We start from the raw sequence: 25,108 nt of genomic DNA on the forward strand, positions 1-25,108 counted from the left end.
TGAAATAAGATTTTCTAGAAACAATTCATGCAATAAAAGTGGGAATAAAATAATAAGCGCGCAAATAAGGAACTGATACTAATGTCTCTATTGTTTTAATACAAGAAAAGTGTATTTTACCTCCGGGTGCTACGTCCTAGTGTTCATTTAATTTTGACTTTGTTCAGGGCAAAGACAAAGTCACGTTAATTAAGCATTAAATCTTATGTAGAGTATATGTTTTAAATCTGGATCTTGTACAAATATCAAACAAAGTTTAATACCTTGATCGGCTTCTAAAGGTTGTTTAGTTCCCTCGTTACATTGCGCGCATGGTTGTAAAGGCTCATCTGTTTTGTAGGTCTGTAAAGATAATTGAATGGAAAGTGTATGCTCATAATCTGTTAAATGTAAAAAGGACAACATGAAGACTTACTCTTCCATCTGACCCGACGCAAGTAGATTCAATATGCATTGCGGAATCCAATTTAATTGGAACGTGTTTCATAATTGGTCGGGTTACACTACCCCCACCACAATAGCGGTGACAGTATTCAGATCTGTAATTAACATAATATTTCAAATACTAAAGTGTATATAATTACAATAAATCCCGTCACAGTATTAATTCTTGATTTCGTTTAATTATGCCTGTGTATTCCACATTTGTATTTGGATACGGTTACCCAACAACTTTTTTAAAAGGTTTTTTATATTTAGTTATTTTATATATAAAAGGTAATTATTTTTGTAGGCAGATATATATATATATATATATATATATATATACACATATATATATATATATTACACATACGGAAATTTTTTAAATAATATAACTGTTGTCGTGTTACTCTTAAAAAATTCGTAAAGGTGTTATATTGGTAGGTAGTACAATTAACTTTTACCGGAATTCGTAAACGTATAATTATTTTAATTAACTTTAAGTTTATATATCTAATTAAAATTTAATATATATTATGTTACACACCTGGGATCTAATGGATGTGATACAGGTTTACCAGGGATACAAATATCATGATCACCAGCGCCTGTCGCTCTTAAACTTTTTTCAGCGTCTGAACCATGCTTTGCTGATGATTTTGGGAAAGCAGGAATCTTGGGCATAGTAACAGTTTCTGTTACTTCCATGTGTGCGGGAGAGGAACAAGAAAGACAGGCCGTATCACGAAACAGTTTCCTTGTAGTTGTAGCAGCCATGGGTTCACCGAGTATTGCACTCATTGCTTGAATTCTACTGTTTAACATGTCAATGTTCTTATCGATTTCAGTACGCAGAGAATTTAACTGCACCCAATCAGCTTTTTCGCTTAGTTCTCTAAAGATATCATCAATTACTTTCTAAAAATTATAAAAAAACTATTTTAAATTTCGCCATAAAAAATAACAATAACAAAGAACAAGTGGCCAAGTAAGTTCAGCTTCACATATTGCGATGATTTTAGTAAAGGAATTCCGAATAAATCGCCTACAGGAGGAGAACGAGTCGATTACATAATTTTTTTCTTTACTTCGACAGATCATCTGCTTAAGTAGAAAATGCTGCTACTACTATTTTCAATATTATTTACTGAGTAATTTCATGAGTTATTTTGAGATCTTAGAGTGAAAGTCAGAAGTCTTTTCATGATTTTACACATTTTCTCATCTCGCACCCCTTTTTTAAGAAACACGATTGATGAAGAGACGAATTATGTACTAAATATTAACGCACTAATATGAACATTTAATGTATAATGTACACATATAATGATAATTGGTCAGTGCGTGCCATATATTGAAATCTTTCGATGGCTACGAAAGATGTCTGAAATAAGACATTTGGGAAAACGGACGGAGACTGTGCATTGTAATTGAATTGATAAATTAAAAATTTAATCGTAAAATCGTAAAGTTCGGCTTTCCCGTGTTCCCACGGGCCAGAATATACAATTCGTATTGGTAGACAGTTCAAGTCGAGGTTCCCGCTCAGTGGCCCTTGTGCCTGATTTCATCATAGATCGCTCTCTGACTTATCAGTCCAGTGAAATAGCTATGTAACGACCCAAGCCGAGATTTCTAAAGGAGCCCCAAAAGCCTTAAGCCAACCAATTACTTTTCGTAAATTTAAATCGAATAAATGTTTAACTAGCCTGCCAAACATTTTCTTGATTATTAAATTTGTCATAAGCAGCACCGATACTTTTCTGAAAATCGCCGCGAACTGCATCAAAATGTTCTTGTGTTACGAGACCGTTCAATGCTTTAATTCCAGCTTTGTCACGTAGGGCATCGGAAACTTCTTCTCTATCGGGTTTTATTTCCCTTAGTTTTTCAATTTCTTGCCAGAGACCCTGACAAATTTAAACATTTACTGAGTAAAGTGCAACTAGTTTTCTTATCAACGTTTTACGACTGTTACGATTTATAATATTACTCAAATAAGAAAACTTTAGAGAAAAATTGTTTAGCTCAGATATGAAATTATTTAACTCGTATAGCTTTTGAATTCAAGTATATTCATCAATAAAAATATATATGATGATGTTTAATATTATTCCAATTTTGTTTAAATTACAAATTGGTGTAAAATTTGCTTTTTGTGAAAGGAATTTTTACTTATTTCTCATATTTAATTAAAAAGTGTATGCTTTGAGACCGATTGTATAATAAAAAATCATAATATATACTTTAAATATAGATGATACATAATGGGGCGTACTAAAGTATTTCTACACACTATTACAAATATTCTTTATTATTTGGGGAGGAGAGTAAGCTATTATATATTAGTTTAGAGGAATCCCTCTTAACTAATATGTACTTGAAACGTAAAAAGTTAGTAAGATCGTACTTGTAGATCAAGATGAAGAGAATTTTGAACTTCTTGTAGATCCTTTTGATTAGTTAATGTCCTGTCAAAATCCTCTTGGAGTAAAGAGAAATTGGTATTTAATTCTGTTAATTCTGTAACAATAAAATTAAATGAACTGTAGTTACTATTAGTTTGTAACCTCATTTATCTAATCTTTTGCCGTAACAGTATTGATTAACCTGTAGTATCTCCCCCAGTGTTTGCTAGCGCCTCTGCCATGTTCTCCAAAGCAACTTCTAAGTCATGTTGCATTTGAGTCAGTTGTTCTTGATAATTAGTCATCTGTAAACATATATTTCAGTAATATCATAATGACTGCACAATTTGAACAATGTGACTTAGGAAATTATATGAAGCTCTTAACTTTTCAACCAAATAAAGCGACATTGTGTCTAATATTATGCAAAACTGCATCTAACAATAATCAATACACATTTTTTGTTTTTACTTTAAATACTTGATAATGTAGAAGTAAAATTTTCAATATAACCTCACCTGTGCTGATAAACCAGTGTCCAAATCATTTATTTGATTTGCATACTCTGTGACAAGAGTTTCTAAATCGTGCATACGTGGCGCAAGATGAGTAACAGCTTCTAATTTTATTTCTGTTTTTTTTTTTTTATTAAAATGTTAATATGTTCACAGTTAATAATAAATTTTGTAATATTAGAAGCATACCTAATTCTTACCTAATTTTTTAGTGAGTTGCAGAGCATTATTTGCATTCTCAGTATTGTCATTGTTTGTCGTTGTAACTACTTTCAAAAAATCGTTCTGCAGTTTTTGTAACACGCGACTAAAATATTTCCAAGTGTGTATATTAATATTATAAGTTAATATTCTACCTTTATATTAAAAGTTTAGTAAAAAATAAATAGTTTTTACTCCAAATCGTCAAAAGTTATCCATTTCTTTTCTGTTACGCCTTCTTCTGTTTCAGGGATCTCACTTTGTGCTGTATATTTAAAAGTAGGTGTTTCATATTCCCTTGTTGTTCTCGAAGTACTTGACTGTTGTTTTGTAGATATTTGAGATTTTTTTGAAATCGTTTGTCTGGGTAATCTCTTACTTTCAGAAGTAAGTTTTTTGTTGCGAGACTTAAAAATTAAATAAAATACTTTGGTAAAAGTACATTCAACATCATGGTACAAAAATTAATTAATGAAAAAGAAAAAACTATTTTCTGATAAAAATACCTCATACAAATCTGTTCCAGGTGTTGAAGCAGCCAAAGTAGTTATTAGTGATAACATTTGTTCCAAAGTCTTTTCTGCTGCTTCAAGACGTGCAGACATTTGTAATGCTGCCATGGCATCAGTCAATGAAGCGCCTTTGCGAAGCTCCTGCATTAGCTTAATATTTTCTGGAAAAGTGGCTGAATTATAGCTCCCTATTTGGTTTTGTAGTTCTCGCACTTTTTCTGCTAATTCTTGAAACTGTACTTGCGTAACAACTGACAGCTTTCGTGGTTTCTTTTCCGATTCATCTAGAGAAGATACACTTTAAGTAAAATAATCACCAAAAACTATTTATGTAAACTTAAATGAAAATTAAACTACCTGTAATTCTTGCATCATCAGAAGATGTTCTTTCAACTAAAAATGACAAAATATAATAAAACCATGTACCTTGGAAGTTAAAATTACAAAAGAAAACTTCAGTAAAAATTACCATACCAACTAATAACTTTTCGTACTGCATCTCTGTGGACGAAAGTTTAAATAATTGTAATGGCGTTGCAAGGATATAATACCAAGTCAATTCGGGAAATTTACATATTACATTGCACATTCTATGTTTTTCTAGCATAAGGAAAAACAAAACAGAAATTTATTTTATGTAATAAAACATGGATTAACGATACAAATAGGGACTAAATAATTACGCAGCTAACTTAAGTACTTTAAAATAATCAAGTTTAGGAACACTCTATTGGTATATAGAAGTTGTTGTTTATGCAGATTGTAAAACAATTTTCAGTACTTTGATAATTTTATTCTCGAACATACAAAAAATAATTTTATACATTAAAATTACCAAACCGGGTTGGCGTGGCCTGTATATTCGAGTAACATGTTATTTTGGAGCGGACTATTATGTTAATTGTTTTACAGAATAATTACAATGCAAATGCAAAGCAAGTTTTAGTCCAAACCCACATTTTTGTTTAACCAATTATGACTATGGATTATGACTAGAAAGAAAATTTGAACAAAATTGTATAGAAGACCTCTGGTCTTAGATTTTTGATTTATTGCCATAAAAACTATTTTTTAAATATGTATTAAATACGTTTATTATTAAAAATATATAGCAAAATTGTAAATAGTGTAACGGCGTAAATAAATAATACCTATTGAATCGAGAGAAGCCATTGGAGTTGGAGATTTCTCAGCTTCTTCGCGCGAATGAACCCTCTGTAACATATATAATGCAATTTAATGAATTGAAGTTTTAATGGATACTTTAATTTTTAATTGTGTCCAAAGATACCAGCATTGGTGAGAGAAATTTCTGAAAATTACTGCTTCAGTAGTTTTCAGAATAAAATAAACACCTTACCTATTAGTGTTATTAAAAATTTTTTATTGTTTTTTTTGAGAGTTAATAGGAACAATTATTGTTCTTGTATATCATAGTATAAAAAAAATTTAACACGTCTAGTATACAAATTACTCTTACCTTTAGGTTAACAAGCTTCAATATGTTCTAATAATTTATTACGCTTACCAAATAATAAGAGAGTATAAAATAATTAGCGGCTAAACTGGAAAAATTACAAATAAAAAAAAATAATGTATGAAGAATCATCGAATAGCAGGACCTGGCGAATAACACGCAGTTCTCGTTCTCTTTTTTCTTCTATTTCTTCGAGAACGCTGTGGTAATCCTGAGAGAGAGACTATATCAGAATAAGCTTCAAAATATTTTAGTCGTTATCTAGTATAAAAGTAACTACTAAGCCTACCTTTTTCTCAGGACCGTTGCCAGGATCGCTTGCACCTCTTTTTGACGGGGTTTTTGGAGCAGGTTTTTCTTGCGATAAATCTTTCGTTTTCGTCTTTTTATCGCCCGTTTTATCTTTTGTTTCAGGAGCTTCACTACTTGGCAATTTAGATTTCTTTTTCTTTGCCACGGCAGCTTGCATTTTTACTTCAGTAACAGTAATGCTACTTTGTGAAGAAACATCTAGTTTTCTATCAAGTCTAACATCGACTTGACGTTCTAATACCCTAAGGTGTCGCGCGAGAAGGTATAAAACTGTCTGTATTATTTTAAAGTTTACGGTGTTAGCCTAAAACAAATTTAAATGATATGAGTAAGATAGAAAGCATATATTCAAAGATAAGGCACTTTTTCATTGTCAATTATTATTGTTAGGTATCGAAATAAAATATAGCTTTTTACATATACAAAAATAAAGCATAATATAATTGTCCTTATTAGTAAAAGTAAATAACGCGAGGCACAGATTAAAATTTTAAAATTGTAATTATAATTACGTTTGTATGTTTAGTTTGTTCACATGTATAAAAACAATATCATCAAAAATTTAATACTGTAACGTAATATTGTATCGTAGTATGATAAACAGCCTTCTATGAGGTTTATAGATTAGTGAGTGTCTGACGTGGTGACACTAGGTGTACCGACGACATAGTTAGGGTCCCGGGAATTCGCTGCATGCTGGTAGCGCTGACTCCTTGTAGTGGGCGTCTATCGGCTGGTAAGAAGAAAAGGCTCTGATGCGAAATAGCAATTCAAAAACATTATTGTGCATCAATCTCCGAACTCCGAAAGCAGAGTAATTACTGGATTTCAAGAAAGTGCGTTTCATTAGCTGCAATGTCCTATACCTTAATCACTAAATGTCACATAGCGTTGTGGTATAAAAGATTTTATAAAATAAATGAAGTAAAACAGTACGGAATCAAAAAATATTCTTTTGATACAATAAGTTTAATAATCGAGTGTATAGAATGAATTTATTCATGTTATTGTTCAATTAGAATTATTTACAGTGATCAATTAAATTTCATAGAAACTAGAAACATTGAGTTTCCCTATGTTGGCATCTTTTAACTAAAATTTACAATGGTTACAAACATGCCATGATCTCAGAAGAGGCTACAACAAACTCGAATCATTTTTTTTGTGATCATTCCACAACATTCCTGATAAGAGCAGTTAATTGGCGAGCTTTATTATCACTGAGGAATCATTCAACTATCATCGGATATGTTCATGAGGTTTCTGTTAAATAAACTTTATAAGTATTATATGACAATTCATAGACATAACATAGGATTTTATTGTAGAAATGTACACAGTTGCCCAGACAACAAGTTTAAAATTTTATGAAGCCGAGAGAAATGTACAACAAACTTATTATGATTTCTATTGCTTACGTTACATACATTGCTACTTATGTTTGTTATTATTACTACATATATAGAAAAGGTTCATAGAATCGTATATATCGAATAAGTATTGTCTTATATTTTACTTTGCGTAACATTTCTATGAGTAAAAGTTTTAAGCTTTCAATTGCACAAACAATGTATTTTAAGAGCCCAAAAATTGTTTCGATTTTAGTAGCGCTACCCATATAATAAAAAACAAATTAAATAAACTCACTCTGCACACACATCTCTCTATAATTTTTGATTTCATTATGGAACAAACTGTTAGATACGCGAATATGTCATTAAGTTAAATAATAATAAAAATGTAAAGGAAATATATATTTTAAACTAGGGAATATGTTAGATACATTATTCTAAATGAAAATAAAAAGCGGAATTATGGTGCTTATGTTTATTTCCATCAGAAATCATTTGTACTGTTAAGTTAACGTACTGAACATAAAAGGTCTGACAATGATAATAATTCGTACATAGAATACACTTGAATATTTTGGCTTGACTATTTTTGTCTCAGGTTGACGATTTGTAATATTAGTTAAAAAAGTATGAAATAATACTTACGCTAGATTCTCCAAAAGCAATTTCAATCAAATCTCTCACACTCATAATGCTAGAGTTAGACATTTTTACAATTTGTAGTTAATAATTTCGTATAATACTAAAAGTTTATATCAATCTAGTTGGTCTGTCAATAACTGACAATACGAAATAAATTAATTATCAACAAGCTGGAAAAATATGTTGTTTGTTAATTATAATATTAGAAAGAGTTTTTAAGGTATATCTCAAATTATATATTCAGGACTCCTTGCTGCATTTTTATTGTAAATATTTAAAACATGTTTCATTTTTAATTTACTTTAAATTTTTTAACATATGTAAGTTCTCAATTTCAAGGACTTAGGAGAAAATAATTAGTAGTTCATAAGGATTGATAGAAATAAAAAACGTAAATTTTCTAATGTTATATTTTGGAACACATATGTACAAAATGTCCTTTAAGGAAGTTTAATATTAAATGGAATACTAAAAAAATTTAGAAAAATGGAAGGTACATTCATAATATTGATTTTCTTATGTATTTACAGCATCTGATCCAATAATACTTATTTTTATATTTAATTCAAAAGAAAAACCAGGTAATAAAAATCATCTAATGACATTGTAGTTAGTTCTTTTGTTAAATTTTCTTTGTAAAGATAAAAAATTGCAGCGGCTTTTCCATTTTGCAAAAATTATAAAATTTACTACCTATTTAAATATCCATCTACTTATCTACATATAAAATGAGCTATTTATTAGGCACGATTCCGACAGTCAATTGAGCGCGATGAAGAGCAGGCAGGCGTCTTAATTGTTGACAGTGAAGTTACATCCGTGGCAGGGGACGCTGCCTCCATACCCACACTTTGACTAGAGATTGACTGCAATGCAGACGGCGTCGGCGAGGACTGTTTCTCGGGACCAACGTTTGATGTTGATATTTCTATTCGCTTAACTTTATTCTTACTAAGATCGTTATTTAATTGCTTTTCCAATTTAGTAAATTTAACATTTTCTTGGGATACAAGAACGGCGAGGGGAGGAATTGGCGGGATATAGGCGTGAGGTTCGTAGTTGTCATCGACATAGTCTTCAGGATTCCAAGCTGCGGTTGAAGTTGTCGTAGCAGATGTTGTAGATAAAATCTTTGTAGTAGTTTCTCTTGATACTTCAACTGGAGAAAATGTTAGTCTTAAACTATTTTTTGAATATAAATTAGTTGACACAGTAGCAGTTGCAGGTACTGTGAAAATATTTTTATGTTTACTCGATCTTGTCTTTCGTCGTTTATTTAATTTTGGCACATCAAGAAAGAATGGATCGAAAGGGAAATCTGATTCTTTGTAGTCGTCGTAATTTATTGCTACGATAGGCTTCACTGCACTAACTACGTTACCGACCGTATAGTTTAATTTCTTTCCATTACTATCACTAACTGAAGCACTGGCGGTTACAATAACTCGTGGAGGACTTTTTGGTTTAGTTAGACGTCGTTCTGTTGCAGTCGGAGGTGCCACTGAACGAGCACTTGGTGGTGCTTCCTTTTCAGACGTAAAGTCTTCACTTCGTTTTCGGTCGTAATAAAATGGATTAAATGGCAACGTATGTTGAGGAGGTAATGGCGATGGGTAAGGCTGTGTGCGATGTTTCACGGACGTTTCATGTCTCTCAGAAGACTGAGACGAAGGTCCCGGGCGCAGAATCTGATCTCGTGGGTCTAAAGTAGTCGCTCTAAAGGGTTGCGGTCTTTGCACAAATGGCGTAGGGCGAGATACAGGGCGCGGGGCAGTTCTTGAGGATTCATATTGAAAATGATCAAACTGTTGAGGTGGCGCATGTGTTATGAACACTCCATCGGCGGGGCGAAAACTTTGACGCTGAAAGGAAATAGCTTCCGACCCCGGACCTCGATATCGATAAATAAAATCTTGCGGAGAAAGAAGAGAGGGGTCAATAGTTGTCAGTGGTGCAGGAGATGGTGTTGAAGAAGACTGTGTATTAAGAGATGCCGGCGACATTGCAGGCGAAGTAGTATTAATTAAATGGGAAGAAGATGGTTGGGCTACAGTTGTAGGTGTTATTACAGCGTTAGCTGTTGTATGTTTCGTTGATGTTAATGTGGTTGTAGTTACTGGTTGTACAGTTGAAGTCGTCAAATGATGGGAGTAATCTTCCTCGTATTCATCCGTTTCTCCTTCATCTTGGTACTCTAAAAAAAATATATCATAAGATTTTATTTTTTTAATCGTCACGGGTAAATATCTATTAAGTACCTAAAATGTCGTCGAAATTAAGTCTTAAAAATATTCGCCATTTTTTTTCTAAGAAAATTTTCAATATATATTAAACGACATTACTTTAAAATATTTTAGTGATTAAGTGCTTAAGGGAAATATTGAAGCTTATATATTAAATAATATTATATAAATATTGAAGCAATGTTAAATAATTAAGTTATGTATAGCTTTTTGGCGTACTTTAACAAAATGGGTTTATTCTAAAGTTAAGTTTTTTGAAACATATTTTAACATGTTACTATCACTCAGCCCTTCAATGTATTATGAAGAGTAATAGTAATATGTTATTAAGTAACATTGTGTTAATCTGAAATTTCACGAGAATCGTTAAAACCTCATAGTTAAATATTTTCATCCGGGTTCACTACTTTAAACCATATTTATTTAGTAAGCTGACAAAACCGATTATTTTTATTAATTTTAAACTAATCGTGCTAATGCAGCACGATCTGCTATCATAAAAATAGTAAGTCAGAGTCAGTCTAAAGTCACTAAAACAACAGATACGTGTAACTTTAGAATACAGCTTGATTGGTTATAGGTGTAAAAACTTTCAAGGGGAGAAGGTATTGCACATTTACTGTCGATTAATGTGTTGTAGACTCTATGCAACAATCAGTGGTTTCAGAGATTATGAATAGCTTATTGATGGTATAGTAAGAAAAAGCGTCTACACAACATATTAAAATAAATTATTGATTACTAGCTGCCCCTGCAGACTTTGTACTGCCAGAAATTATTGACTTATTGCATTCCAATAAAGTTACGGAACGTTTACTTATAAGGACATAAGGTGATCGTAAATAGGTTTAAATTAAAACTTTTTGTAGACAAATGAGTTGTAAATTCAACACTAAAACTTTTACACTTATAACTAATCAACTAGTACATTGCTTAACTTGTCGACCTAATTATCCAAAATTAAAACTCTTATAAGCTACAAAAAGAAACCAATAATCTAAATTACCGTCGTTTAAAGGAGCACCTTCTTTTAAAATTGGCGTATGTGTAGAAGTGCTTTGAGAAATTTTTGGTTCATCCTTTTTAATGTCTTGGATGGGGTCTTCAGTAGAATCCAAAATATCTGGAGACAGGCCTTGTATTTTATTATTATTCGTTGTTGCAGGTGTTTCATTTACAAAAGGGTCCGATAAATCATCCGTATCGGTTTTTGGAGTTTGACTATTTGACGATTCCGTAGGATTGGGTTGAGTTTTACTAGTTACATCTGGCTGTATAATCGGTGGCGCTGTGCTTCCATATAATTCTAAGTTCAAGCTATAGAATTTTTCCGATTTCGTGCAATCTACTTCATCTACTCTTTCACACACTCGTGTTTCCTGGAATAAATAACTAAATCATTAATTATACATTTCATCAAAATAAATAAACACTTTAAGGAAGTGTAATAACTAAAGCAAACGAAACATTTTTGTTTAAACGTTATTACCTGATCAAAAACAGTGCCATTGAGGCAAAGGAACTTGATATCCATTGGCTCATCTTGTTGGCCGACAGTGCATACGTGGAACATTTGACACGATGTTTCTAAATCGGCATAGTACCCACCTATAACTTTGCCGGCACAAGTAAAGTTCGTTTCAGGCAGATTATCAAAGTCCAAGTACTGTAATACAAACATTATGCTCTTAAAAACTAGAGGTATTCCACTATAATATTTTTACGATCAGAATGTACTGTGAGTGTTTTTGTTAAAGTTTAATATTTGTTTTTCACCTTTACTAAAATTTTAGTAGTAGTAATGTAAGTAAACGAGCAGAACCAACGCCGCTAGGGCCGTAAGATTATAGACAGAAGACCATGGACTGGAACTTACGTCTTTAAAGCAGACAGGTGATTTTGTTAAGGTAGGGAGACGCTTTTTGCAGGCCGATACTATACGGTCCTATAGGAAATCTATTAAGGAGGCCTAAATAAAAGTGGACATCCAAAGGGCTGAAATGATTATGATGTTTAGAAATTAGCTAAGAGTTTACTTGTTGAGTAATGCCGCTAACCCTAGAGTTAGCACGTCTCGTTAGTTCAGTTATTTTACTAATTACTATGGGAACATAAAAAGTGTTAAAGTGTCTATAAGCAATTTATATTTAACTACAAAATAAATATTCCGATAATTATCTAAACAAAGTGAATAGGATGAGATTGCTTTATCAGAAATGCTTGGTTTCGTTATTGTATTGATCGAACTTGTTAACAAGAATCTAAAATTTGTTTTGGACCGTGAATATGAAAGACTACAGATATTGTTATCAACGTTCAAGCATTGTTAATATTAACCAAAATAATTGTGATATATGATTAGATTTACTTTGAATGGTTTCGGGGAAATGCGTACCTATAGATATTTATAGTATGTGGGTACTTCTTGGTTTAGAATAAAGATTCACAGGTTATAGATAATTGGCAAAATTTTGTAACATCCGGTAAAATGTACGTGTGTTATTTTATATATATATATATATATATATATATATATATATATATATATATATATATATATATATATATATATTTTATTATCTAGTGTAATTTTATTGAAAAATTTGTAACGAATAATAAAAATTGTCTTACGCCAGGTTGAATGGACCTCGATATTCTAAATTCGTTCTGGAAAACAAAAATCAGCAACCACAGCCAAACTGCAATGTACAAATAAAAGACAGTTTAAATATAATAAAATGATCCTGTCAATTCATTAATTTTTGGTTTTAGCGAGTATAGTCTAGTAATGTACATTCGTTTACTTATTAATATTTACTTTTTTAGACATTTAAATCTTCCAACATATGTAATTGATAAAGAGATGAAAGAAGTTAAAATTTGTTATTTACCACTAAAAGCTAACAACTAATGATAAACATAATTACACAAGATATGCAAAAATGTTAAGGATAATAATATTAACGATATGCATAAATAAATAATTAAATATATCTGCATATTTTGAAGACATTTTTTCTGATTTGTTAAAATTTATTATAAAACAAAGATTATAATTGAGCAAATACGAGTATCTTTTTTGTATTACTGCTGAAACAATGATACAAATGTTTAAGTTTTTGAATTTGTTTGAATGTTTGTTAGAAATAAAATGGCTTTATCCAGGTTGAATAAATGCTTTTAAATTACAGGATTTGGTAACAACAAAATGATAAGAACGCGAGTTGCTTAGACTTGACACTGTTGAACAAATGCAAAGTCGCATACTAACAAGCACACAAACAAAAAGCCACGAGCCAAGATCAGTTGAAGTATCTATACATTATTCTGTTAAAAAGATTCTACGTGGGTTAACGTATTCAATCTATAATTTCAGTAAAGTATATACGTATTATAATCACATGAAGCTAGAAAGGGGAAGGAAGTAGAATATAGTTAATTAAAAATATTACCTTGGAGAGCTGAAGCAGAACGCACAATGAGCGCGCCGCCTGTTGAGATCCGAGCTTGCCGCCGCATCTGGAACGTGAAAAATATTTTCTTTTTTAGGCTAAGAGGTAATTTACAGAAGTAAAATTAAATAAATGAAAATTGTTAACTTTATCTTAAGTACAGAGTAAATAAAATTGTGTAATTTCATAGACAAAAAAATGGTCTAAATGTTTTTTTTTATTGTACTTTTGGTAGAGAAGTCGTGGTAATGGACTTCACCATACGTGGCGGTATTTGTTTATCATGGTTCTATTATTGTAATGTTTCTGAGACGAAGAAACGTTCTGGAATTTTCAGACGACGTACTCACAATAAGCCAAAATAAATTCAACATTAAACCGCACCGAGAAAAGAAACCGTCTTCAGCAAGGGTGGCTGTGAGCTCATACATGATTGCGCCACATAACAGGCAGGATTTCATCAATTAAAAAACAGAAGCATGGCTGGAGGGTCTTCCGTCCCTGGTACTATTCAATAATAACTGAGCAAGTAAAGGTTCTGGCCTTACGGGCATACTCGAATCGGGATGGTCTGGACCCTAGAGCCTGATCACTCAAAGAGCTTTCCCTCAAGTAACTTAAGAGCTTTAACTAGCCTTTCAATCTGATCCTATCAAAGCCTTTTTTTAAAGAGAAAAGTTGTTGAAATTGTTTGCCCTCAGCACCCTGCCATTTCTAATCCGCAGAATCGTTTAATGCTGAGACGTTTTTTCCTTACACGTATAAAGTATTTCAATTAATTGTGATCAGATCCACTTATTCCCATCGATGTACGAATAATGAGCTTACTTTGTTTAACTCTTTGATATATTATATAAATGCTGGTACTTGGTTTCCTCATTATATGTTTTTATTTATTTGCTAATAATACCAATAAAATAATCGTAAGTAATATTAGTTAATATTTTTTACGATACACCAGTAGTTAAGGTTCTAGAGTGGAGACTATGCATAGCCAAGTTCCAGGTACGACGTCAACTTAGAAAAGGGACAGACGATCTTTTTAAAATCGTCAGAAGGCGCTGGATGCGGGTCGTTTCCTACCGGTCTTATAAGAAATCTATAGGGGAGGCTTATGTACAGCAATAGACGTTGTATGGCTGAAATGATAATGAAATCAGCCATAAAAATGTTTGAGCTTTAGTATAACGCTTTTAAAAATTAAGAGCATTATATTATGAATTTATGTTGATTTAAATAACAATAACAATTTAAATTTTATTACTTCAAAAAATCTAAAATAGTTTATTGTATTATGTACGCGTGTGGTGCTTCTCTGTAGCTAGTTGACGCACTGTCTTATTTATTAAAGTCTGTTATCTGTTTACGTGTTTTATTATTCTAAAACGTATAATTTTAACCATAACGTGGTGACGCTCAATACGTAGGTAATATGTTACTACTGCTTCGTTTCTTTTAGGGAGTAAAAATATTTTAGTTGCGAAAAGATATTTATATACGGGTAACATAGAACATGCAATTGTGATTTTTGTTATTAAAATATGCTTTCTGATAATGTTTGAGTTATATCGATCAACAGTAATTGTGTTGAGCGCATAGTTTCTACATCGAGCAATTAATCATTCTTACACAAGAGCGTTAAAGTTTAATCACTGCTGGCTCATATCTGAAGCCACTGTCGAACTCCTCGCACACTTGATTCTATGGCTCAAACACTATTGAGACTTCTCTTATCACCATTTCCTTTTAAGATGACGAACGGAAATGATGTTCTGTACAATGTTAAAAAACCCTACAAGGTTATAAACAGGCATTTCTCATTTCGTATTTCGAATAGTGTAATTTCACAACACATTTTTCACAACACTTAACGCCGGTGTAAATTGATTAATTAATGCTAGAAATTAATAGTAATTGAGATAAAAAAAAACCGATAGTCGATCGCTTGTAGGGTGAACAGTAACAACGAATTTAGTATTTCGATGATTTAAGAATGCAGTTTAATAAAGTGTAAAGGAATAATGATCGAATACGTGGTTGTAGCTCGGTCGTTCGCCGTTACGCGGCGCTCGCCGCAGTATTGGCGCCACTCGGTTTCGATACGTCCTTGCTGTCATGCGCCCGCTCTCGAATTATTATTAACGAATAATTTGTGCTACTAAATGCCGTTCAGCTGTGATGTAGGCGATGCGAAAGTGGGTTACTCTTTGTATCATTTCAACTTTATTGTTTTTTTTTTTCTAAAAATTATATATTGCTGAATACATCGGAACACGATGAGGAAACAGTTTTTAATGCGCGTTTAATTTTACTTGTAACTTAAGTTATATTTAGTTATTTGACTGTTGTAATGGTGCTATAAATAAATATTATCTAAATTTAGTTTTGATAAATTGTTAAATCAATATTGAGGCTTTGTAATGTACGAAACCAGGTGTTACGTTTTATATATATAATAAAGTTAAGATAATTTTTTTTCTATTATTACGGAGCCTTATAAGTATAATAGTTACTTGATATTGTGAAAGTTATTGCAATGCGTAGCCGTTATGTCAGATTTACCTAGGGCGCGGCTTCCTAGATATAATACTCAGCAGTGCACTGCCCAGTGTACTGACACAAAACTGGAGCAACACTAGTTCTTAATATTATCTACAACTTAGACCGGTTCAATTCTGATAATAATCTACTGATATATTTTCCTTGTCTAAATTTGGTTTGAATGTCGCATTAGTTGACTCTATAGTGTATATTATTATCTTTATAAGGTATGTGCTAACGTTAAGCGAAATCAAATATAAAAATGTACCTTATCAAAAACTGCGACATGACGTGGAATGACTGTTGCTATTTTCAGAAAACGAAATCTGTAAACGCTTCAAAATTTTGTCCATGGCTTACTTTGAAGATGTAATAATTAATGATTTAGCATTATCATCATTTCAACGGTAGGACGTCCACGGCTGGACATAAGTCGCTCTCATCGATTTACAATAAGAATGGTAGGAGGCGGCTCTGTCCACCTTGTGGATGGTCGCCTTGCGCTGCGCCGAAACGTGTTCCCCACTCTAAAATCTTAAGGCCCCAGCGATCGTCTATACTGCACGCTATGTGGCCTGCCCACTTACTTAATAAATTATTTATGATTCAAAATAAAATATTTTTGAATGTCATAGTATTTGGCATTACTAATTAAAATTACCTAAACATTTGTTTATATTATTTAGTTAATTATAAATATTTTTTGGCGTGTTGACTTATTATTATTTTTTCAATATAAATAATCAAAAATTTTATCACACTCGCAATAAATTACTATGTTTTTATAGTTTAGACTTAATGATATTCAAGTCACTTCTTATTTTATTTTATTTAACTAAATTATGTAGTACATTTATTTGTAACATATAAGTTTACTATAAAATTTGCTTAACGTAATATTCTCGAACATAACAACTAAAATGAAAGTTGAATATAAACACTGTATTTACATAATTGGTAAAACAGTTAGTATTAATTGCCTGCTCATTTTAAAAGTGCCTGCATTTGGTCATACTTTTAATTAAAGCGTCAATAAAACCTTTTAGTGATAGGTTCCATTTTTCAAACTAATAAAGAAGTGAGGCCCCCTTAAATAACCGACGCTATATTTTGTTCCATTTATTTTTAGAGTTTGTGCCAAATAAGTCTTTTTGAGACTAGATCTGGTGAATTACTACCTCAATAAAAAAGGAGAACATTATCAAACGTTATTTTAATTTATGATCCAGTAAAAAATTCAACAAAGAGCAACACGTTCTCAAAAAGTGTCAGTTACTTTCTTTTTACTAATTTAGTACCTAGTACTTTTCATTACTTTAGTCAGGGACTTAATTTTTGTGACTTAGTGACTGACAGACTTTTCACCAACCAAAGATTTCTCTCATAAATGTTACACTATATGTCTTTATATATTGACACAGGAGCTATTGCTGGAATAAAAGTAACTTTCAACGTGCTGCGAATCACTTGTAATGAAAGCCATAAATAAAATTTGACCATAATTCTTTTTTTTTATTTCGAAATGAATAAGGGGTACATATTCTATATTATATTAACTTAATGTCTATGAGCATATGTCATTAAAAGCACAAAACTCTGTATACTAAAATTTTTCCATTAGTTAATAAGTTATATAGTTTATAGTTATATAGTGCATTGTAACGGTCTTCGTTTGGATGCGTCGTCGGCCCGTTATGTCAGCTTAAGGCAGTTTGAACACGGACGTATGGCGGTCACTGTGTTAGCGGCTCGGGTGCTTTTTCTTTACTTGTATTGCAGTAGAAACGATTTGATAATTCATTTTATCGGTGCAGTAAATAATTGCATCAGAAAGTTCTATAAGTTTTTAAAATATTTTTGCATACTATTTTTTTTTATAATGAATATCGAAAAAATTCTATTTTAAATATCAACTTATCTCTGGATTTAGAAACAAAGATTAATAAGTTTTATAAAGAGTATCTTCTCTATTCACATAACATCGATCAAAGAGCCTTGCCCCAGTGAACGTTGCATAACGAATGGGTCATCAGTGGAACGTTGGCGCTTACTTTTACGTTTAAAACTCGTCTTAGTTCTATAGGACTGCATTATTAACTATAACACAAATTCGATAGTTATTTACCGCAATTGCTCCATCTCTCTTTGTTTAATTGTTTATTATTTGTAATTAAAGAAAATATTCAGTTTTATTTAATTCATAACGATCATAAATGACAATTATGTATACGTATACTAAATTGATTTATTTGTCATGCACAGAACTAGTTTTTACTAATTGATCCTTAACTTTAATTAATGTTCACATTTTCAAGATATAGATTGAAGGTGTGGAAACTTTAAAGGGTTTTTTGTATCGGTAATTTGCCATTAATTAATATGTGGTACAGCCCAAAAATCAATCGTTTCAGAAATAATAAAAAATGTAAGAGAAAAAGCGGAGGATTACTGCATATTAAAGTTAATTATTATTTACTGCTTGTCCCTGTAGACTTAGTACTGTCAGAAGTTATTGGCCAGTCGTAATCTAATAGAAAAAAAAATCACTATGAGATATGTAACATATTTCAGAGTGATCACTTTATACAAGGTGTATAAGTTCCCAAGTCTTTTGCTGATAAATTAGCAATACATTGAAAGCTATACCCTTGAAAGCTTTTACATGTGCAATCAACCTGCATACTGACTAATGTCAGTTAAGTTAAAATGATTTTTATATTTAAATATTTCTTAGATAATAAAATTTTTCCCTTTTACATTTGAAGAACTTAGTGTTTCACATAGTCATAGTGAAACTTGATCGCTTTACTTGTTTACATAGTCATTATATCATTTCGTTGCCTAGAATACTTTGCATTTATTATATAACCTTAATATGAAATTAAATTTCATAATAAGGTTATAATTTAAGTGGTAAAATATATTATTAGAACGCGGCGAAGATTTTTTCAGTTCTCGTTACAAAACACAGACAATGTACCGCCTGTTCAGGGTAGACAATTAAGCTAATAACTATGACCTATGGCGGCACGTGTGCAGAATATTATCAGTACCATATAAGGATTCTCTAAGTAGTATTCACGCAGGTAATTCAGAGACTGATTCATGACTCTATTATGCTTATCATTACGTGTCTCTCCCTCGCCTACGCCAATGTTACTTTCAATTGTTATTCATTTTAGGTAGCAAGAGATTTTTCGAGAATCCATCTGAACTTACGACATTGTTCATATTTCGACATGTTCCTTTTATATTAAGATCCTTGTGATAAATTGTAGCAGTGCAAAAAGTAGGCTATTGTGCAAATGTTGACGATTCTTTCTTGCTTTATTTTATTTAATATGTCACAACCAATTTTCTTTAGTTAGTTACAAAACAAAACGCTGCATACGAGGTTATTGGCCTGAGCGCAACAGTAAATAGTGCGTATCCTGGATGAGTCGGCCATAGAATGCAGGATGAAGGTCGAGTGGCACGCGCGCACGTCGGGATTGTGTGGGAACGTGTGGGTAGGACTTCGGCACTTGTCACTTAAGCTGATTGCGTGGGCCATTTCATAAGCTGAAGCGGGACTTTTAATTTTTAATGACGTTTATTTTTTACTTACAAAGATGATATGACAACTCTATTTATCCGAATCCAAAATGAATGTGTTCAACAGAAATTTTTTCCAGAGCAAAAAAATTAGAGATTATTTTGCTTAGAAATCATATTTTGTAACTTTCGAGTTTTTTCTTCTAATCAAAAAGAACCAAGCAAACAGTAATACTTATCTAGTTTTAAAAAGAAATAAAAATATTTATCTTATTTCTGTTTTCCCAAAAATACACAGTAATATTCCGTAACAAAAATACCAACGTACATAATAACTGTGATTTATTTGTCATTTAATTTGAATTATTGTTAAATTAATTTGTCTTATTACATATGTTTCGACCGGCGCCGCCATTGTCGCATTCCGCGACGTTTCCTCTATGGTTCATGGAAGTTTTTTATTGTTCATCAACTTCCACACAAGTGAAGATTAAGTATTAAATAGAATAATTACAAAGTGACATCACGAGTGCGTTGACAATTAAGCCTCCAGAGTAAAGAAGTTACGTAAATGTTGGAATAAGATTATAATAATTTTAGTACAAAATGTAAAATAAGGTGGAATAATAAAAATATCTTTGAATGTGTCGGTGTAACTTTTTAGTGACGATGCCATAAAGTTAATTAATAATGCAACATGCATTCAATTTTCATTAATCGATAATACCTGCGGAAACGAATAGAATTAAAGATTTATTTTAGTTACGTAAACATGATCAGCGTAGAAATTTTCGATCGTTTATTGGCGGAAATGAAAGAAAATTATCAATTGTGGATTTTTTGTTTCAGACTATATATATTTAAAACAATCATGCAGATCGAAGTAATTATTATGTTCAGGCTCCCAGGGTTTATTTTATATAGTTATATAATATTATAATAAAAGTAATATTCAAAAATTAATCAATTTTTAGCTCAAGGTATTCAGAACAAGCATGAACTGAACAATAGTTTGTTTTTAAAAGGTGCACATTACAACAGTGGAATAATAACGGCCTACAATTATAAAAGGAAAGAGGAAGGAAACAGTAAATCGATTCAACGATCCTTCAAAATTAAATACCCCTTCATGTTACATCACGTTCAGTCGTGAAACCGGCCTTAACACAATAGATAATAACAATATTACCAAAATGTAAACGTTAATTAAAAATGATATTGTCATTTCGAGGCGTATCACTACCAACGTTAACGCCTTGGCATCAAAATTCCCATGACCTTTCTTAAGTGGCCGTGTATTCTTGATGTAAGAATACCAAATTGTTGCATTTCCGATGGTACTTCCTTACATTCTTCGTTAAATAACTGGCTAACGTAACGACAATTTTAAAAGAACAATGCATAGTTTAGGAATCATGAGTAAAATATTAAGTGTAATATTTAGATTAAGAAAGAAACGTTTATCACAATTGAAAAAGGTGAAGAACGAGCCATGCTGTAAGCTAAATTTGACTTTAAAATGGATATGGTGGTAATATGTGCGGCATACTAGCATTTTAAGACCTGATCAGATAATTACAATTGATATGCATTGTCCACAATTGCAATGATTTACACAATTACTATGATGAAATAGCTTGTAACATTCGATAACGGAGATTTTGTCAATTAGCTCCTTTAAGATAATACCCCGCCTCTTGTATAGCTTATCACCATCATCATATCAGCTGACAGACGCCAAGCTTAAGGCAAAGGCTTTTCCCAAAGACGATGACTGGTCTTGCGCTGCCTGCGTCCAGCAAACTGTATGTCATAAATTATTGGAACTTAATATCTTCTAAGTATCTAACAAAAAAACGAAACGTTAATTTAAGTATTTATTAAAACAATTTCTTTTACTATGGCAGAAGTGTATTGTTAATAATATATCTAAATTTGGTACATATTTAAATGTAAATGGACTGATGATTTTCAAGTTTATTTTTTAAACGACAATTCATTCTTTAATGTCTAATATTCTTATTAAAAATTAAAATTATCTTTGTACGAAGAAGATAGAAAAAAATCATAAATATTGTAATGTTTGTGGTACGAATAAATTGAAATAAAATTTCTAACAAATGTGAAAAGAAACATTAACTTTTAATTTAATGAAAATTATTGCTAATTATATAATCGCCCGTCCATTGCTTGGAAGTCCATCGTGGACGATGCTTTCTTAAAGATAAATTATTATAAAAATGTCTTAATAACAGCGGCAGATTTAAAACAATTAGATATTACGAAAAATTTATGGATTTAACTTCGAATTAGTAACTATAATGTTACTCCAATAGCTTGAGATGTCATTACCTATATGTAGAAACTTTGTTAATTGTTTCAAGTTTCGTAATTAAGTCTAACGACTGCGTACGAAAATAAGTCGCTATCTCTGTTCCGATTTTACTTAATAAGAGGTTGCTGTTTGATCGTAAAATAATATGGTGTTGTGTCGGTTGTAAGGCAGATTGATCTATGAACTGATTTAGGACTTATGAAGAACATCGAAGATATAATCACTTGCAACTTTCTAATAGTTGCGCAACATATTGCTAATTATAAATGTAAACATTCTCGTGAAATCTATCCTGCCGAATTAGTTTTTATAAGCGCATTCAATTGTTACATCATATTTAAGCATATTCTACACTAATAATCTAGTCGTATTATTACACGCATGTGCATTAAAATGTATATTGTGTATTTTCTTAATAATGTCCTACGTACAATATATGATTGCTTTAAGTACTTTTCAATATTTTCTTTTATTATTTAATCTCTTTTCGAGTATTTCATTTTTAGTCATTAAATGTAAGGAAACCTTGTCATTGGCTATTTATAAATAATTTGATGTGGTTAAAAATGTGTACTTGTATATATTTACTTATTATTCCCTTTTAACATGGCTATAGATATTTTTTAAAAACTATTTTCAATTTTAAGGTTGTCGAGTAAACCACGTCCTAAACTTTAACTACTATAATGGCATTATGTGTATTATTTGTTCAAAGATAAGACGAGACACTAAATTCACTACAACATCGTTAAACAAGTTATGGCTTGCTCGATCTAGTGTTTGTGATGTAGTTAGTGCATGTACGTGACCCTATCAAGTTTACATTGCCAGCTAGTACATGATCGTTGCTATGGGTGACAATAATAGAGAAAGCTTACAGTAACGCAATCTTCACAGCCTTTTTGATTATTGTTTTGTGATATTTCAATTAAATTTCTCAATATAAAATAGGAATATAATCATATTTCATTGAATCGATTATTATCAAAAAATATAATAAAAACATACTTAGGATGAAAAAACGATGGGACTTACAGAAAATTCAGTTTTATATTACGCTTTCGTAAATCAAGATTTTTTTTACGATCGTACATGATTGATGTATTTTTGCAGGCATCTAAAAAATTAAAAAATAAGTATTATGGACATGTGAAGAAAATTTTTCCATTGCAAAAAGTGGTGTCTATGGCTATTCTTTCTAATATTAATAAAGCATATAAAATGGAATTTTACCAAATTATTCAGCTGTATTTATAAGTCTACTTTATGCAGGCTACTAGATTTGCTTGCAAAAAACATTGCGGATAAGTGTATCCGCTGCACGAGTTAACAGGAATTTATATTGTGGATGTTCAAAATAGTGACAGCCGATGTAACAATTTTTTATTCCCCCCGGCTTTCCAGATTGAATTTAGGCTAATAGTTTTGTAACAATGAAAACTATTAAAAGTTTGTATGGTGTATATGTACGATTTGATTCCAAAGCAAATTTTAGTGATTCATATACAGGATGCTAAATTAACCGCGTGGTGGGCGTGCGTTGCATTGAGGAGATTTGGCATTGCTCACAAATTATTCCAGCTGCATGTCAAAAGCATTAATTAATTTCTGTGTAATTTTCTAATTTCTAATACATTTTCGACTGTCACACGTTCCGTTGGTTGTATAGTTACGAAAGTCAGTGTATTATTATTATCCAACTACAAAAAAAAACTATAACTGTACTTGTCATTTATTTGTGCAATTATTCGTCTTGGTTGATTGTTATTATTAAATGGATACTTTTAAAAAATATAACTACTAAAAGTGAAACTTCAAATCGAATTGTTAACGTAAATGAACTTCGTTTCTGATTTTGATACATTTTAAATTAATCACTGTAATTTGAAACTTTTATCCGATTATATTAGTAAGTTCGATATATGACAAAATACTCAGTGGTTTGGTCTTTGTATATGTAAATTGTAGTAGCAAAATTAATTACAAACATAAAATTCATCATGCCTTAAAATATGAATCCAAAAGTGAGCATGAAATTAATTTTTACATTAAGGAAAGTGGAAAAGATATAAAGAAAAAGTCTTCCAGTCTAGATATTTTTCATTTATGGTAATATATAAACTGATAAAAGTCTAAAGTGATTTGTAAGTATTTTTTAACCCCTTATATTGTGTTTTTATTAACTAAACCTTATCATTTCTTGTACTTGACTTAGCGGTATACTAGTCCAGATGAAGTCTATAAAAACGATATAATATTAAAGAGTTTTAGATTGATTTTGTTTATGAAAGTAAATTTACTTTGTATTATTATTGCTTTAGATTTAAGCATTTTTGGTGTGGATTCAGTAGCAATTCTTGAAATTTTTTCTTATGGTGTCTAGAGTCAAAGTTTGAGTATTCCATAGAGAATTGCATGGCGGAGGAAGGTGGTCCGCTTGCGGCTGACGCGTGACGCTTGCTGCGCAATCTTGCGCAACGTCGGAACGCATTCAACCCGCTTTTACTTAAGACTCGTTTACATGGAATGCTTCAATTACGTAAAACTGTATCAAAATTTGTATTCATGTAGAACGCGCATGCGCTTTGTTCTTGTAACATCGCATTGTCAACCATTACTAAACAAACCGGTGATTGATTGGCTTGTCTACTTACAGAGTCTACTGAGACTTCAAGACAAGCGCCCGATAGGCGACTATTTTGTCTGCATTCGTAAATTGTATTCCTTTATTTTGCAATTTGCATTAGAACAATTTTAACAGCGTCAAATTCTGTTGTCTGGAATGGCTATTAAAACATTATAGGTTTTCAATATTATTAATTTTTCAATGTCTAATTATTGTTACAGCCCTTTAATAATCTAACAAAGCTAAAATGTTAATTTTGTTCGGTAAACCGGACATACTTATGCAAGATAAAGAAACTTTTACTTTCATCGTAACGACCGGAATTAGATATAAAAACTTTACGCCCATTTTTTTTTCTAATATTAACTCACGATTTTAGAGCGTTGATTTTTTGCTGAGCTACTGTTTTATGAAGCGAGTAATGATGCAGGTAGTGAATAACAAAGACGTAGATGAATTAAAATCGTATTTGTATCAAGTGAAACTTTTTTTAATATAACTTGTCATATAACTTAAATAAATAATCCTAATTAAT

At 31.3% G+C, this 25,108-nt stretch overlaps 2 protein-coding genes across 2 annotated transcripts in view; both read right to left on the bottom strand.

Moving 5' to 3' along the window:
* Positions 1-373: 373 nt before the first annotated feature.
* LOC137931171 (putative leucine-rich repeat-containing protein DDB_G0290503) lies at positions 374-7,911 on the bottom strand (the record flags this gene model as incomplete). Its single annotated transcript, XM_068774578.1, has 12 exons — positions 374-539; positions 971-1,341; positions 2,133-2,333; positions 2,834-2,946; positions 3,034-3,136; positions 3,350-3,462; positions 3,547-3,598; positions 4,054-4,343; positions 4,417-4,560; positions 5,211-5,274; positions 5,826-6,152; positions 7,846-7,911. Coding segments are annotated over 12 exons (2,010 nt in total), but the record flags the coding sequence as incomplete, so codon positions are not given.
* Positions 7,912-8,283: 372 nt separating this feature from the next.
* The window catches only part of LOC137930887 (uncharacterized), a 40,808-nt gene continuing 23,983 nt past the window's right edge, over positions 8,284-25,108 (bottom strand). The window contains exons 3-7 of the mRNA XM_068774230.1: positions 13,538-13,604; positions 12,717-12,784; positions 11,575-11,751; positions 11,092-11,464; positions 8,284-10,036 (exon numbers count right to left, since the gene is read on the bottom strand). Of these exons, the coding sequence (XP_068630331.1) occupies positions 8,583-10,036; positions 11,092-11,464; positions 11,575-11,751; positions 12,717-12,784; positions 13,538-13,604 (2,139 nt within the window). The 3' untranslated portion in view covers positions 8,284-8,582. The remainder of the gene's footprint in view (positions 10,037-11,091; positions 11,465-11,574; positions 11,752-12,716; positions 12,785-13,537; positions 13,605-25,108) is intronic.

This window comes from Battus philenor, unplaced genomic scaffold (genome assembly GCF_028537555.1).
Source record: "Battus philenor isolate CCGP_79_NKW_IND1 unplaced genomic scaffold, ilBatPhil1.0.hap1 SCAF_7, whole genome shotgun sequence".
In the NCBI taxonomy this organism is placed as follows: domain Eukaryota; kingdom Metazoa; phylum Arthropoda; class Insecta; order Lepidoptera; family Papilionidae; genus Battus; species Battus philenor.